General features: G+C 49.6%; 2 protein-coding genes across 2 annotated transcripts; both read left to right on the top strand.

The window, feature by feature from the left end:
* The first annotated feature begins 1,284 nt into the window (after positions 1-1,284).
* Positions 1,285-4,905, top strand: LOC108926925 (gastrula zinc finger protein XlCGF57.1-like). The gene is made up of 2 exons (XM_018739934.1): positions 1,285-1,421; positions 2,657-4,905. The coding sequence occupies exon 2, from the start codon at positions 2,802-2,804 to the stop codon at positions 4,446-4,448; it is 1,647 nt and encodes a 548-aa protein (XP_018595450.1). The 5' UTR covers positions 1,285-1,421; positions 2,657-2,801; the 3' UTR covers positions 4,449-4,905.
* Positions 4,906-6,080: 1,175 nt separating this feature from the next.
* Positions 6,081-15,970, top strand: cpap (centrosome assembly and centriole elongation protein). The gene is made up of 17 exons (XM_018739811.1): positions 6,081-6,146; positions 7,085-7,483; positions 7,772-7,892; positions 8,345-8,596; positions 8,809-8,965; positions 9,191-9,296; positions 9,668-11,174; positions 11,431-11,563; positions 12,532-12,697; positions 12,783-13,040; positions 13,150-13,234; positions 13,361-13,485; positions 13,750-13,857; positions 14,075-14,215; positions 14,652-14,736; positions 14,915-15,035; positions 15,714-15,970. Exons 2-17 carry the CDS (start codon positions 7,109-7,111, stop codon positions 15,904-15,906), a joined length of 3,933 nt encoding a protein of 1,310 aa, XP_018595327.1. The 5' UTR covers positions 6,081-6,146; positions 7,085-7,108; the 3' UTR covers positions 15,907-15,970.
* Positions 15,971-17,329: the final 1,359 nt, after the last annotated feature.

Raw genomic sequence — 17,329 nt, 5'->3', positions numbered from 1 at the left:
GCACACAGAAGATTTTGTACCTTGCGATGTTTTTACACTCAACGGGGGGCTAAAATAATGCAGGGGACCACATCTGAAATATGAGGGTGGTGTAGAGGTTAGAGCTGCTGTCAGACCCTAAGGTTATAGGTTCAAACCCCACCTCCAGGTGTCATACTGTTGAGTAAGGTACTTACCCTAAATTACTCCAGTAAAATTACCCAGCTCTATAAATGGGTAGATAATTGTAAGTCTCTTTGGTGAGAAGCTTCTGATAAGTAGATCTTGTCTATTGTGGTGAATAAATGTAAATAAATAAATACAGTAAATATAAACATGTGTGACAGCTCTCCTCCTCCCTCCCCTCCTTCCCTTCCTCCTCCCTTCCCTCCTCCCTTCACCTTCCTCTCCTCCCCTCCTCCTCCTTCCCTTCCTCCTCCCTCCCCTCTCTTCCCCCCTCCCTTCCCTTCACCTTCCTCTCCTCCTCCTTCCCTTCCTCCTCCCTCCCCCCTTCACCTTCCTCTCCTCCCCTCCTCCTTCCCTTCCTCCTCCCTCCCCTCTCTTCCCTCCCCCCTTCACCATCCTCTCCTTCCTTTCCTCCTCCTTCCTCTCCCCTTCCCTTCCCCCTCCTCTCCTCCTCCCTTCCTCTTCCCCCCCTCCACCTTCCTCTCCTCCCCTCCTCCTCCCTCCCCTCTCTTCCCCCCTCCCTTCACCATCCTCTCCTTCCTTTCCTCCTCCTTCCTCTCCCCTTCCCTTCCCCCTCCTCTCCTCCTCCCTTCCTCTTCCCCCCCTCCACCTTTCTCTCCGCCCCCCTCCCTTCACCATCCTCTCCTTCCTTTCCTCCTCCTTCCTCTCCCCTTCCCTTCCCCCTCCTCTCCTCCTCCCTTCCTCTTCCCCCCCTCCACCTTTCTCTCCGCCCCCCTCCCCCTCCCCCTCCTCTCCTCCTCCCTCCCCTCTCTTCCCTCCCCCCTTCACCATCCTCTCCTTCCTTTCCTCCTCCTTCCTCTCCCCTTCCCTTCCCCCTCCTCTCCTCCTCCCTTCCTCTTCCCCCCCTCCACCTTCCTCTCCTCCCCTCCTCCTCCCTCCCCTCTCTTCCCCCCTCCCTTCACCATCCTCTCCTTCCTTTCCTCCTCCTTCCTCTCCCCTTCCCTTCCCCCTCCTCTCCTCCTCCCTTCCTCTTCCCCCCCTCCACCTTTCTCTCCGCCCCCCTCCCCCTCCCCCTCCGCTATTCATTCACTGCTGCAATTCCTCCTCCGCCACAAGAGGGGGCGGTAGCACGCGCACGGTTACTCTGTTTCCCTGCGGGGAAGCGCAGTGTACCGCACAGTTGCGCTCGCGCCGCAGTGTACCGTACTGTGGTAAAGCGTGCGGGCCGCCCGCGCGACACCGCCCCCTCTGCGTGTGCGCGCTGCTCGAGCTGCTCTCGCGCCGCGGAGGCGCCGGTGAGTGACGCTTCTCGGCGATCCGTCGCGTGAGGGATCAGCGAACGTCGTTTGCCGTCGTTACTTACCGCGCTTGCGTGCGTGACCCCCGGGCGCGCGGGCTCCGTGCGCGAGACGTCGAAGCGGCGGGCGAGGAGTGTAGTTTGTGGCGAAGTGATACTTGAACAGAAAATTTCAAGTAAAACATGTAAAGAGCGACACAAAGTGTGAGCAGCGCTCCTCGTCGGGTCCCCTGGCTTGTGTTGTCGTTGTTAATAATAATAATAATAATAATAATACTAGTGTAGCTGTAGCGTCTCTCAGAAACACAAGTTGAAGTTCCGCCTCAGTCAAGCCCGTAAAAGCATCATCAGGTGTCGTCAATAAAAAAAAAAAAAAAAAAAAGCCTCGAAGAGGAGACGTTTTAGAGAAAAAAGCGCTACAGGGAGAAGGAAAGACTGACGTGTCACTGGAACGACTTGATAAATCCCGGAGAATTCGACTGAAACGCGGTTTAATTACTAATGACTTTGTTTGTGTGATTCCATTTATAATTGTGTACCGCAGACGACACTTTTCTACTCGGCACCAAGGAAGGACTAGATCGTCTTGCAAGTGAGAATTGGGATTAGTTTTTTAATTAAAATTAAATTAAAACTTAAATTCTGTCACAAAAACTTCTTACAGTTGTATCCAGTACCTTCAGGATACAACTGTAAGAAGTTTTTGTGACAGAATTTAAACATCACAGCAGTAAAAGAGCACAATAAAACAAAAGAAAAAGAAAAATAAGGAAAGGAGGAGACGCAAAGAAGAACAAGCACACAGTTGTGTTATGTGTGGATGAGCAGTTCTGAACGCGTTGGTCTCGCACCTGGATTTAAAGGTGTCCGGGGCAGTTCTCTCGTTATGCGTTTCAGCGACGGTTTAAAAGGCAGGAACTGGGATATTTTCTTAGAGCCAGTGAGCATTCTGTGGACTAGGAACAATTTCTTAATTTCCCCCCATCCGTTTGAATCGAGTTTGTTTGCCGAGAGTTGTCTTTACATAGAGTTTCAGGTACAGCATGCACTCGTTATGCGAGGGAAGCCTATACAAAAATTCGGGAGTCTTCTCGATGTTCTTCCGGCATCAATACACCCATCATATTCAGAATATTTTCTTTAATAAATTCATAATGTACTGTGTATTGTGATGGGGAGGGTGGTTGTTCTCTTCACTGACTCTTTCCCTTTATGTCCTGTTCTCCTGTTCAGCAATGGTGTCCTGCAATCGGTGAGAAAGCTGCACCCTCCAGGGTTCAGGTCCCAGACGGACCTTCTTCAGAGGACCCCTAGTGGACTGGAGTCCCAGCAGAACCCAGGAAACCTGACTGAAGGAAGTCTGGGGTCACTCGGGGTCATGGCTCTGTGTGTCAAAAGCGAACCCGATCTAAGCTCCGCCCACACAGCACAATGTGCCGCCGCACTGAACTTCAACACTGAAGAGGAGGGCAGCGCAGACCGCCTGGACTTGGATCACATCAAAACAGAAGTCATGGACCCCGACTACATAAAGGCGGAGCAGCAGGTGGACCCGTGGCTCGCTGATGCCGCAGGGATAATCATCAAAGAAATTAAGTGTGAATCAAGTGGAAGTCCGGGGATTTTAACTGAATGTACGCCAAAGACTGAAATGCGTGAATCCAGAGAGGCTGTCGAAGGCACACGGGAAATCAACGACACAAATCCAGATAGAAAACAGCCGGTTGGGAACGTTACCGGTGTTGCAGAGTACGAGAACGACATTCGTAATGGTGCCAGTTGGTTAGGCTCCGACCACAACGTGTACGGTTTAGACCAACAGCAGCCGGTCCATTCAGACGGGAGCGGGCACAGCTGCTCCGAGTGTGGCAAGACATTCACACGAGGCTACACGTTGAGGATCCACAAGCGCATCCATTCAGGCGAGAAACCGCACAACTGCTCCGAGTGCGGCAAAAGCTTCTCCAACACGAAGTACCTGGCGAAACACAGGCGGATTCATTCGGGCAAAAAGGTGTACCTGATCTGTGACCTGTGCGGGAAGAGCTTTGTCGACTCATCGTCGCTGAAGAAGCACCACAAGGTGCACTCAGGCGAGAAGCCGCACGGCTGCTCGCAGTGTGGGAAAAGGTTCGCCGAGACATACTCGCTGAAGATACACATGCGGCACCACTCGGGGGAGAAGCCGTACGGCTGCAGCCAGTGCGGGAAGAGCTTCTTCAGCCTCTCGTCCCTTAAGAGACACACGAGGATCCACACAGGCGAGAAGCCCAACGTGTGCGCCCAGTGCGGCAAGAGCTTCTCGGACCCATCCTCCTTCAAAAAGCACCTGAAGGTGCACTCGGGCGAGAAGCCGCACGGCTGCCCTGTGTGCGGGAAGCGCTTCGCTGAGGCAGAAACCTTGAGGAAGCATGCGAGGATTCACTCGGGCGAGAAGCCCTACAGCTGCTTCCAGTGCGGCAAGAGCTACACGCAGGCCTACCAGCTGACCATACACAGGAGGATACACTCTGGGGAGAAGCCGTACACATGCGCGCAGTGCGGCAAGAGCTACACGCAGGCAAACAACCTGGCGGTGCACATGAGGATCCATTCGGGAGAGCGACCGTACAAATGTACGCAGTGCGGCAAGAGCTACACTCAGGCCAACAACCTGGCGATCCACATGAGGATCCACTCAGACGAGAAGCCCTACAGATGCACCCAGTGCGGCAGGAGCTTTGCCGAAGCCGAGGCCCTGGCGCTGCACGCGAGAATCCACTCCGGGGAAAAACCGTACAGCTGCCCCCAGTGCGGCAAAGGCTTCGTCTCCCTCGATTCCATCCGACGGCACCAGAAGAGACACTTCAGCGAGAAACCGCACAGCTGCTCCGAGTGCGGCAAGAGGTTCGCCGATGCGGGATCCTTAAAGTTGCACAAGCGGATGCACTCGGGTGAGAAGGCGTTCAGCTGCGAGCAGTGTGGGAAGCGCTTCTCGTACCCTTCCTCCCTGTGGTACCACCAGAAAACGCACACAGGACAATGACCAAGCGGTTTAATTGTCAAAATGCTACAAAATTGGTAACGGTGAGGAATCCAGCTACAAACGGCTCACAACTGTATGCACTTTATAATTACACGACTTGATATTTTTTGTCTCGTTACGCTTATCCCTGTTAACCAGTCCTAATTCCTTCCTGAAAACTGGCCGAATATCGAAAAACTGGATAGTGAAATTTTGATAATTTGATGTGGAAAATTCCCATGCATTCCAGGTCCATCCCAGTTCACCCAAAGTCCCCATAAATGATGCCCAGTGGCATAAGGTAAAAGTTGTGTAACACAGTAAAATAGAATGAATAGCAGTTAACAGTATTTAATTTTATTCAGTTTCATTTAAGTGTTTGAGAATTGTGTGTGCAGTGCAGACACAGCTGTGGGGCGTAGGGTAGTGGTTACAACTGTTGCCTTTGGACCCAGTGGTTGCAGTTTTAAGTCTCCCCTCCAGCTATAGTACCCCTGAGTAAGGTACTTGCCCTAAAATTGCTCCAGTAAAAATACCCAGCTGTATAAATGGGCAAATAATTGTAACTTAACACTGTAAGTCGCTTTGGAGAAAAGCGTTAGCTCAGTGAAGTAATGTAAATGAACTAACTGCCAAGCCAGACTGCAACTTGAGAGCGTGGGTACATAGTTCCCACAATGCAGTGCATCTCAGTCCGTTTCGCATAGTATCAATTATTGTATTAATAATTGCGGACGGGCTTCGTGAAAAGCAGGCATCTGGAGACCGAGTAGGGGATGAGTGTACTAAAATTCATATTGTATGTATTAAGCAATTTCCTGGGTGGAATAACCTTTATTTAGGGCATCTTCTCAATTTCGAAGACTACAAAAGACGTGTCCCCACAGCTTCAACTTGTTCAAGTGTTTCTCGATTCAACATATCAGCTGCGACATGTCTGAGGCAGTTTTATAACGATGTAACGCATTGATTTTTTTTCTTCCGTGTGTTTTGTATTTAATATTTAACAGCAACAATAAAAAATGTGACTAAACTGATTACTCTGCGTTTTCATTTTGGACCCCATTTCTAATAGAGAAGATTATAAATCGCTGCGATTCGGCATCAGATCTTAGCTTGGCATCATGGAAACTGGAAATAATCGATTCAGATTACGTTGAAATTTAACAGCGCCTTCAGTCATATAGGGGTCAGCGAAAGTCTCCGAGATACTGCGGTGGGACATAGACTTAAATGTTGGACATCCTGGCCGTTCTGTCCCGGTACATACTAGTCTAGTGCTTGACCGCCTGTGTGTGGGTGTACAACACCGTCATTTCGCTGTTTTCTAAGTGTTACATTACTAATGTCCCAAAACTAAAAAAAAATAGGGTATTAGACTTGTGAATTAACTAACTAACATATTTCGATATTGGACATTTAACGTGTCTTTCCCCGTCTTCAAAATGTGTACATCGTCAAGGCGCTACTTTATCCCTATTGTCGCGCTCCAGTTTAACGTACGGTGAACGTGCTGCATTATGGGAGATGTAGTTCCAATCGAAACACCGGGGTTAACCGAAGGACATACAGACTTTATCGGACTTCATTACCCTCAAGCCTCAGCATCGGGTTCCGCTTCCGGCCTCATGCGGGCTTTGTTTTGTTGTGGCGGTTCTTTCGTCTCTAAGATCAGCGACGCAACTCTGTCAGGGGATGTGGAGACGGCCGATGTCTGAGGTAAATATTGTGCGCAGAGCTTCGTACGAAGACAAATACACACCCAGTGCTCTGGCGAGTCTTTAGGGAGGTAAAATGTGTAAAATGTAGTTGTTACCGGTCTGTCTGGAAGCTGAAGTTTACAGAGCTTCCGTCCGGTTCACGACATCATCGAGTGAACAGTGGTGGAGTGTATGATCCACTGCACCCACTGGTGGTGTAAAAAAGTCACGGACGTGTTAGTTTTCAGCTGGAAACGAGCTGCCGAACTACACAGGAACCTGTCCGAACTGAATTCCTTCGATTAATAACTAACTGTCACCGACTTATATCTACCTATATTTATATACCTAATAATATTATATACCCGCACACTTATTGTACCTACTTTAACTGGCAGCTAACCCTAACTGGGCCAGCAGGTGGCGCAGTGCTTGGAGTTTTCACCGGAAGGTCCTGGGTTCGAATCCCCTCCCCAGCTGTAGTACCCTTGATGATCAAGTTACTTACGCTGACTTAATGCAGTAGAAATCACTGTACTGTATAAATGGGTAAAGCAGTGTAACAACACTGTAAGTTGCTTTGGGGAAAAGCATCACATACATTTACAGTTTATCTCCCTACATAACAACCTGTCAAACTACTTACCCAAGTGTACACTTTGTCTGCTTACCTACTTCTGTAACTATCTGCTAGTCTAGAAAACTGCCTCCCTAATGACGTACCAATATGCTTAACTATGTGTTTGCACAAACTTACCTACCCAGAGATTTCCTTAACTCTCTGTGTACCTGCCTGTCTTCTTACCTGCCAGGCACGAATACTGTGTAGATTTTCTCTGTGCATGTGTGTGTGTGATGCTGTAGTCTTGCACAGATGGATGCGATTAAAAGGCCGGTGAGGGTTGAGCCCTGGTTGTGTTGTTGACCTCTTCTGTGCGTGGGACTCTTCCCCATCAGGACTGAGTGCCGTGGGATCCCACCATGTTGTCCTCCGCAGCTGGTACCCAGCCTTCGGAAGCCAACTTCCTGGCACGCTGGATGCCTAGCAGGCATCGGGCCGGTGTGATTCTGAACCCTTGCGTGGACCTCACCAGCTCCCTGAGGGACAGCTGGGCTCCTCAAGACTTCAGCGACTCTCTGGCATCTCAGTTCGCACCTCTCCCTGCCTCACGCAGCAGCACCAACATCAGCGTTGATTCACTGAGTCTCGTGGAGACGGGTCTGCTGAATCAGCCACAGGAAAGCGGCAGCGCCGTTGCTCTGCAAAAAGTGTCTGGGGTCAGAAAGCGCGAGCAGGACATAGATGAGTCTAAGTTGAAAACAAATGGTCGTCCGCTTGCTGAGAAACTCCAAGTGGTGAGCAGCTTTGTAACTTTCACCTTGGACAGAGCTCGCAGTAACTAAACTTAATAGTGTACTTCCATGACAGCAGTGTGGAGCAGACCCCCGTAGTCAGTTATTAGTGGGAATATATTGTTTAACAAATGGGTTTTTTAAGATAAGGATTTTTCGGTAGATAGACACAAGGAGTTAATATTTTTTCGTTGTCACTGCAAACAGTACACCTCGGATCGGCTGTGTAGGTTTTGCTAGGAAACCATCCAGTTTAGTAACCATCCTGGCCCCTGGGGGCGCTATTTACAGCTGATGGAGTGGCAGCAGAGCATGCAGGAGCAGCTGAATGGCCACCAGACAGAAGAGCTCCGCCGCCTCCTGCAGGAGCAGCAGAATCTCCTGCACATGGTTGTCCAGGAAGGCGGTGCAGGTACCAGCCCCACCCACTTACCTCTTACAGTACTTCCTGCACTCAGCATTATGTCACCATTTTTATGTTTCTAGCATATGCTTTTTTTCTGTTTGCTAAATGCACTTCTCTTCAATTTTAGTCTTTTATGTCACTTTGGAAAAAAGTGTCTGCTAAATGAATAAATGTCAATTGTCCCCATGTCTCTTAACAATCAGGGGAAAAGAGGTGAGTACTGATGCCGGAGTACATTTTTTTTGCGGTGTTTTGAGTTTTTGTTTTTTGTATTTCTCTGGATTTCTTTTGCATCCACTGACCTTTCTGCTAGAAAATTCTCAGAACAGGTGACTTGGGACAGATGGTTGAGTGATGTGGAAAATAGATATTTCCCTGGTATTCATGTTGGTTCTGGTTCTTCTTGTTCTCCTTCCTCTCCCTTCAGTGTTTCAGAAGTCATGTTTATTTCTCTTCAGATTATGCAGAAAGGAGCCACAGTGGCGATAAGTCCTGGGAGGACTCTTTACTCTCTCAGAGGGGTGCATCAGCTAGCCCTTTGCCCAAGTCAGATTCCTCTCTGTTGCCTTCATCTGGCCCCCAGCTGTGTCCCATGTCACCGCACCAGCTGACTTGTATAAATCGCTTTGAAAAGACATCCCCGGGTAAAGCAGGACACCTCACCCCTCATCCACACAGCAGCGAAGACGAGGATTCTAGTAAGACTGCAGGTAGGGACCCCCCCATTTATGAGTAGGTTTGGACTTGTGTGGCTCTTGAGCTGTGTGGCTCCAGCACTTCCAATGAGAGACGAACGTCTGTTCGTTATTGAGCCGGGAGACACAAACCTCATTACTGAACTTAGTGATTCAGTCATCACTTGGTTCTTGGGAGTCATCAGTTGGGTCTTGGCCTTGACTGCTGTGTTTTTATACCTGAACAGGAACAGGAGCAGTGTCTTGGAGAGAGAGGCATAGCTTTGACCAAGACAATGACAGCAACGAAGGCTGTGAGGAGTCTGGACCCTTGGAGAATAGTGTCCAGTTATGTAGCACAGACACAGAGGAGAAACCACGAGAACTTGCGCATTCAGACGACAGGTGAGGCAAGTCAGGTCGGGAGTGCTCACAGGTCCTAGGAGCTCAGCATTTCCAGGTCCCAGATACTCAGTTTTCTGGAGAAAACGCACGAAAGGACTCTTACAGTCCTGTCTTGGAGTACTGAACAGAAATCTTCCAGTGTTGTAGTTAAAGCGCCGCATGGCAGCAGCCTTCTCTCATTGTCACAGTGAAACAGTACTAATGGACTTCTCTGCTGTGGATCAGGCCCATCAAGCCTGGGGTTGGAGGGAGGAAGAAGACCTTTGAGGAGCTGCTGGAGGAGCAGCTGAGGCTGGAGGAGCAGAGACTGAGAACTATCCAACAGCAGCAGGTCAGGGGATTGTTACTTGTGGTTCTTCTAGAGGAAGTACAGTGGAGAGTTTGGTATCTAGAACACAGTGCCCACATGAGAGTGAGGCTGCTGTACTGAGTACACCTTCAGGATGAGCATGAAGAGATGCACATGCCCATCGTGACATGAAAATTTGTTCCGTAAGAGGTCATTCAGAATAGTTTAACAAGATGGAATTGGGTGAGAACACAGTCATGAGAGGCAGGTGTGCTAATGCTCTGAGCTCTGTTATTGTTTACTGTTTCTAAAGAGTCACTTTGACATTGTCATTGTAGGCCATAACACTCTGCCCAAAGTATTGTTGAGTACCAAGAGTTGTAACGGGAGGCATGACATTTCTGTTTTTCTAGAGTGCGACTGAGGAGGTTAAACAAAACCCCAAACGAAGCTTTCTGAAGCGTGGAGAAGGTCTTTCTCGGTTCACCAGGGGGAAAGCTGCCCCCCTAAAGAAAAAAACCTCTGCAGCACCACCCAAAACCAGTTCAGGTGGTACCCCTGAACCCTGCAGCAGTCCCCGTTGGCCCCCCATCCAACGCAAGACTACCAGTCTGAACAAGGAGAACCACCCTGAACAGCTTCCCAGGAATTCTGAAAACAAGGGCCTGGTTTTCCCCCAGTCACGACCTAAGGCTCTTGGCAGTCATCAGAGGCAGAACATGGCCATTTCTGAGTCTCGGAGAGCCAAGAGTGACCACATACAACTGCAACTGCAGCTGCCAAAGCTCCAAGCCGCCACCCGCCCGCATTCCAGAAGGCCAGATCCAACATCCCTCCCTGTGATGGCAGCAAAGGTGGCTGACGTGGACCAGCCAAACAGGGTCCAAGCACTGCCCCCGCAGGAGAGACCCTTGCCGGTGGCACTACAGCCCCAGCCGGAGTACTCCTTCGAGCTGTCCTTCCAGGAGAAGCTGGAGTGCTGGGACGCAGAGAGGATGAAGGAGAGCATGGAGCTGGGGGAGTTTGAGCTGCTGGAACAGGCTGCCGAGGAGCTGTCCTTCTCCAGCAACTCGTCCTTCATCATGCAAGTGCTGCAGCTTGACCGCCAAACCAACAGGGGGCACCAGCACTTCCGACGGCTTTCCTCCACCCCCATCAAAAGTACGGGAAGTCCCCAGCTTGCTGAAGCAAAGAGTAGGGTTCCAGTCAGCACCAAGGACAGAGGTCTTCAACCAGGATGTGGGGAGAAGGTGAGTAGAATTGGTGGGACCGATGAACGTGGAGTGCTGGAGACGGACGACGAGGACGCCACCGATGCCTCCTGTCGAAGCAGTGTGGTTTTTGGAGACCCAGACAACGTAACACAACAGCAGGAAGATCTTCCTTCAGGAGTGGTATTGTCCAGCAACCCCTGCTTCGGCGTGACCTCTAGTACCCCATATGACAAGACATCCTACCAAGGAGGAGGCAGCAGTGGGGGCTTGACCTCAGGACAGGAGCACAACAGCAGGGGCAACGAATCAACTTTGGTAGAGGAAAGACACGGAAACGATGAGGAGCGCTTTGTCTTTGACGATGACGACACGTGGAACGACGTGGAGGAACCCGAAGACACGGAGGAGGAAGAGGAGGACGGCGATGGTAACGACCCAGAGGAAAGATGCATCTCTGACCCCAGTGCCTGGAGTGACATTCCATCGGTGTTGAAGAGGAAAGTGGCTACTGTGAAGGGGGTGGAGCAGGAATCACGAGGTTTCAAGGTGGTAGAGCAGGAATTACATGATGATAAACTGGACCATGGTCTGGAACCTCCACCAACCTCCCAGCTGGTGGCCAAGCTGTTCCCGTCCCTAAAGCCCAAGGCTGTGTGCTCTGTACCTGCGGCGGAACCCCCGAGGACAGCAGCAGAGCCCGAAGCAGGTAAGGCCTGTTTCTCTAAAGCATCACACTCGTCTTTCAACAAATGTCTGCTATTTTTGCCCCAATCAGTCCTGACTCTGCACGGGTTGGGTCTTTCATACTTCCATTACACTTATGTTTCATATTAAATTACTCTTTTTCAGATTCTTTTCTCAGCAAATTATTTCTGTTCACATGTGCTGCAATACCAGTTTTGATGCGTTTGGGGCTGATGGAATGCTCCACCTCCTGATGTATTGCTCCTCCCCCTCCACAGGACCCCATCCTCTGTCCAAGCAGCTGAGGGAACGGCTTGTGGAGCTGGAGGGGGAGATCGAACGGTTCAGATTGGAGAACGCTGCTCTCGCTCGCCTCACGCAGGAGAGGGAGACGGGCCTGGAGGCACTCAGGTACATACCTGGTCAAGTTTACACACTGGTCAGTGTATTGGCCCGTGGCAGAGGTCCTGTGTGTGTGTTGGGGGGGCAGCTGGGTAGGCAGTAGGATGTGAAGTAGCGGAATGGCTCAGCGTCGGTGCTTTTGAGTTCCTGGTCCAGGTTTCCTTGCCTCTGCACAGCAGCAGCGGCTCACAGCAAGTGAAGATAAAACTTTATTGGCCAAGTTTGTTTACATGTACAAGGATGTTGACATGGTGGATGCTTGTGGAGACACATTTAACACAAAGAACAACAAGACAGTACTCAACACTAAAGTACTGCAACCTGTATAAATTAAATGTGAAGAGAATACATTCTATGTAAATGGTGCAGTAAGTTACAGAAAAACGGTTGTGCAGAATATTGAAGTTGAGGAAAGTAGGGGAAATAACAGTGGGACTAAATGTCAATAAGTGTAAAGGTGACACTTTAATAAATTATATTACTTTAAGGTTTACTACACTTTTACCAGTTACCTTAACTGAGCTGTGTGCCAACACTGTTCATTCACGTGTGGATGTGGATTATGATGTGCACCTCAGAGGCTCATCAGGGACACGACTTGAGGGGGGACAAGCTGTTTTGTTTTGTTTTTGTGTTTTGTTGTTTGGGTCCTTACTGCTCTGCACCATTGGAACATATGATGACCTGGGTGGGAAAGGTTCCATTGTCTTTTTCTACACTCTTTGTGCTCTTGGAATTGCAGAGGCCCAGAAGATTGGGCATCTTACAGCCAGCGGTCCTCTCTGCTGACAAAATAGCGTGTTGTTAATGTTACTTTGTGGTAAATAAACACGTGGTGCTTTTGGAAGTGTCATAAAACTAACAAAAAAGCAAGGAAGCTAAAGGCAGTGATGGGCAAGCTGATGGAAAAATGGAAACACTGCAGGTGAACACACTTTAAGACACTGACTGGGAAGCTGTTTGGGGATGTGCAACAGGAAGGAGATGGCAGACTTTGAGAAGAGGAAGGAGGAGGAGCTGGCCAAGCTGGAGGAGTTTCGGAAGGAGGAGACCCGGAAGCTGCAGCGGGAGCGCAAGGTGTTTGAGATGCACGCCTCCGCTGCCCGGGCCCTGCCGGACAAAAAGGAGCGCGAGGAAATCCAGGTGAGACCTCCTCCGTGTACTGTCCTAGTCCTGTTCCTGACAGTGTACTGACCCATTCCTGTCCCATCGGCTCCTGTGACCCTAGGCTCTTAAGCAGCAGCTTAGCTCCCTGCAGGAGGAGCTCCGGCGCCGGGAAGCCCGCTGGTCCAACACCTACAGCCGCCTCCGGCAACAGCTGGATGCCCTAAGCGCTGAGAACGGAGCCCTGCGCGACGAGGTCCGGGTTCTGGAGAAGCTGCGAGTGGCAGCTTGGAAGAAGGCAGAGTCCGAGAAGGAGGCGGAGAAAGGTCCCATGTCGACCCAGGGTGCCAAGAAGTTCGGTACCACAAGGTCCAAATCTGTGGTGAGTGTGCTGTGATTTGTAGCCACTTTGTTAGGGGTCTTAATTCTGTTTAAGTGTCTGTTTTGTGTCCAAGGTTCCAAACCACGTTAATATTTTCCCTTGTGTTCAGAGTCCAACGGGAGCCATGAGGACAAGTCCAGCACTGCCTGTGTCCAATAGGAGGGGCTCCCCTGAGAGCAGCCAGCCTGGCAGAAGTGTGTCACAGTATTGTGTTGTGTTGTGTTTTTATTTGCTTTTGCTGGATTTTCTGCTTTAGTCTTACCTTCCTCACCCTGCAGCTGTACATTTACCACACAGCAAAATGATGTTCGGTGTTACAGGTAAAACCAACGCAAAGACCCTCCTGGTTCCCACCCCTGCCCCTCAGGCCACAGGTCGACAGGTATCTGAGCCCCTGGGGGCGAATGCCACCCCGAGTCCAGAGATGCCCACCGCCCTCCCATCAGTGAGTCCACAAATGAGCTATCTGTCGGTTATCTTTAGAGGGAGAGGGGGAGGGAATTGTGTGGGGCTCCCAGAATGGCCTCCTCTAGATGTTACAGGCATGGTGCTGTCATCACAGCAGAGATGGAAATGGAAGTGCTGATTCTTTCCGTGGGGAACGGTGCTATATGAGCTCATCCATCAGTTGCCCTCAAGAGGGTTGTGGAATATGCCAGGCGTTCAGACCCCTCCGATCTTGAATGTGAGCTTTTGGTGCCCTTGACAGGAAACTGGCGAGCTGCAGGCTGTTGAGTTGTGTGATGTGAAGGACGAGGAGAAGTTGCACCAGGGTGAGAAGGGGAGCCAGGAGGAGGTCATCCACCCAGATGGAAAGGTAAGGGGCGCAGGTCAGGGTGGATTGTTGGGTCAAGGCGCAGATGACCAGGTCCTTAATAAGAATTGTTTTACAAAAACTCTGTGACATCCTGACAGCTGGACCAGGTGAAGACATGTCCACGGAGTATGATGTGTACCAGTATTAGTACTTTAGAGACTGTAGAAGAACCCTGGGGTCACCCCATGACAGGAAGTGTTATTGTTCTGCGTTGCAGATCGAGACGGTGCTCCCCTCAGGAGGTCGGCTCATCGTCTTCCCCAACGGAACTCGCAAGGAGGTGTCAGCTGACGGGCAGACGGTGAATATCACGTTCTTTAACGGCGATGTCAAGCAGATCATGGCTGACCAGCGAGTGGTGAGTAGCGAGGCCCCCGGGGGGGGGGTGGTTTTCTGCACAGTATCTGTTTTTTTCCAGTTCAGTCCTCTTCTGTATGATGCTCTTTATGCCATGCTGGGGGCTGGGAGGAAAGCAGGTGTGAGTCTGGGCCTGGGCTTTCAGGAACCAGAGTTTAGCAGCCCTCGCTTACCTCATTCACTACTCGAACAACCAAGGCCACTGTAAGGCCTGTGATTTGAAGATAATGTGAAAGTCTTGTTTCTGTTATTCTTCCCGGTCACTATTCCAAGCTCCACTAAATTAATGTGCTGTCTTGCTCTTGGATAAAGGAAGACAATATCCATAAACACAGACTCTCCGTTGTTTGGGCCTTTGCAATAAAGGTCAGCATTAGTGAAGGGTGAGGTAATCCTCGATCCTCCAGCCTCCCTGAGCGCTCTTTCGCTCCACTCAGATTTACTACTACGCTGACGCCCAGACCACTCACACCACGTATCCGGATGGCATCGAGGTTCTGCAGTTCCCCAACAACCAGATCGGTGAGCAATTGGAGGAAAACCCTGTGATGTGACTGGCTCTTTGCCTTCAACTATGTGTGGTGCTACGTTGCGGTCCTGCTGCTTGGAGCTCTTTGGTGATGATGTGCTTCTTCTTTTGTTGTCCTCTAACGCACACATTTGTTTTTAAACTCTCATCATTGTCCCCCTTTTATAACAGAAAAGCATTTCCCAGACGGCCGGAAAGAGATCACATTCCCTGACCAGACGGTGAAAAATCTATTTCCTGATGGGAAGGAGGAGAGTATATTTCCTGATGGAACCATCATGGAAGTGCAGCCGTGAGTAGCTCTGTCTCATGTGTCCAGCATTCTAGCCTATCAACATAAAAATAATAGGTAAAGCACGGAGGTTCTCTGTTCTAGCTCCGTTTTGGTGGAACGACCTCCCCGTCTCACTCAGAACTGCAGAAGCTCTGTCTACTTTCAAGAAGGCCCTGAAAACTCACCTTTTCTGGACTCGCTTCGCCCATGAACTCTCAAGTTCATGTATGGTGTAAATGTTCATGCTACTTAACTTTACGATCATACCCAGATAAGCCTTTATACAGCCACTACTGCTGTATTGCATGTAAATGTTTGTGTACCTATAAAAAAATAGTAGAAAGGTGATCAGGGTTCATCTATCCTGCGTTTTATGCGCCTACTCGAGAGATGAACAACGGTGCATAAAATAGAAAGAAACAAATTAGGTTTACTTAAGAGTTACACGTCTGCAACTATGTCTCTCTTTCTCCTAATGTAATACACAAATTGTATTTCTCTGAGATGTACATCACTTTGGATAAAAGAATCTGCTAAATGAATAAATGTAAATGTAAAAGGTGTCAAGTGTAAACCCAGGAGCTCAAGGGTTCAGCAGCGGCACCAACACTAGGCTTTCATCCTGCAGCTGGTTGATTGTGTCCCCTCTCCTGGGCCTCTGTCGTCAGACACACTCTCTTCTTTGCTCTGTTACAGGGACGGGTCCAAGGTGATCAGGTTCAACAACGGTCAGCGGGAGGTTCATACGGCCACGTTCAAGAGACGCGAGTACCCAGACGGTACAGCTAAAACCATCTACTCTGATGGTCGTCAGGAAACAAGGTACCCCACAGGCAGAGTGCGCATCAAGGACAAGGACGGGCACGTCATCGTGGACGCGAGGAACTAGCACTCTGCAATGGCCATTGCCGGAGGTGTTGGTCCCAGGAGCCTCCCGTGTGCCTTTTAATGTAGTGACATGTACATAGCGTATATTTAAATTTAATTATTTTCTATGTATTTGTAAAATAAATGTTTTGAACAAATTGCGGGCTTTTGTGGAAAACAGCTCATTGTGTACGAACATTTCAAGGAAGCTGAAAGTAAGATCAAAGCTGGAGTTATTTGTTTATAACGCATGCAGGACAGTTATGAAAGGGCACAGAAGGAGCACCAGGGCTGTCATAACAGCTCAGAGGCACAAAGCTGTTTTTGTCTAAATTTCCCCTGAAAACTCCACGCAACAAAATTAAACAATAATGCACAAATAAGGCCATGTGATGGGGGAGGTTGCTGTGTGTGTGTGTGTGTGTGTGTGTGTGTGTGTGTGTGTGTGTGTGTGTGTGTGCGCGCGCGCGCGTGCGCTAGTTCAGCTTGCAGGAATGTTTCAGTTCACTTTGATCACATCCACAGCAGGAGAATAAGGAAACACTCTAATGCCCAAGTACGTCTGCACATGCGATGAGTGGGAATCTGTGGCTCCTTCAGAAATGTTTGCCGTGCAGAAGAACATCAAAACGGTGTTGTAGCCATACAGCAGCAAAGTTTGAAGAAATGGCACAGTAATGTAATTTACCGTGATGTACAGTATGTCTAAGTGACATGGCCAAAGAAGTGGCAGTAGCAGCAGCAGAACACATTAGTAATTATACACACTACTTCAGGTGGTACGCTATGTTTCTGGAGCAGTAAGTCAGCTGGATGCTGACAGTTGATATGGGTTGTGATGTGCACCTCGGAGGCTGGTGAACGATAGTTTGGGGAGTGTTTTTGTGTCTTGCTGTTTGGGTCTTTATTGCCCTGTATCGCTGCCCAGGTGGGAGGGATTGGAACATGTGATGACCCTGTTAGGAACGGTCTGCTATGGTCTTGCCTGAACGCTCTCTGGTCCTGGAATCTTGGCAGATCACATCCAGTGACCATGTCTGCTCACTGGGAAACACTGCAGTCTGGCCTTGTTCTGTGTGATGGAGCCCAAACCAGAGCGTTATGGAGCAGCTGAGGGTGGACTCAGTGATTCACTGTCAGTGAAGAAATGGATCAACGTTCTTTCCAGCAAGTGGTTCCTGGAGAGCTTCCCCCGCTGAAGGTAAAACCATGGATGCTAGTGGTATGAGTCAGAGGGAAAGACCAGGAATTGCTAGAGCAAGTGGATTCAGACTTATCCCACACTTAGTGCGTTTCTAAGTACCATTTGTCTCTGGAACTCTTCCCCTGTAAAAATCACTTACAAGTCAAGTATTAAATGTTATCATTGCTGTGGACAAATGGACTGATAGTGATGTCACAGGTCTCCTGAAGGTGGTGGGTCGGATAACGATCTTTCCCAGATA

Source organism: Scleropages formosus, chromosome 14 (assembly GCF_900964775.1).
Source record: "Scleropages formosus chromosome 14, fSclFor1.1, whole genome shotgun sequence".
Taxonomy (NCBI): Eukaryota; Metazoa; Chordata; class Actinopteri; order Osteoglossiformes; family Osteoglossidae; genus Scleropages; species Scleropages formosus.
The sequence above is the reverse complement of the archived record's forward strand: the minus strand, read 5'-3'. Positions and strand labels throughout refer to the sequence as shown.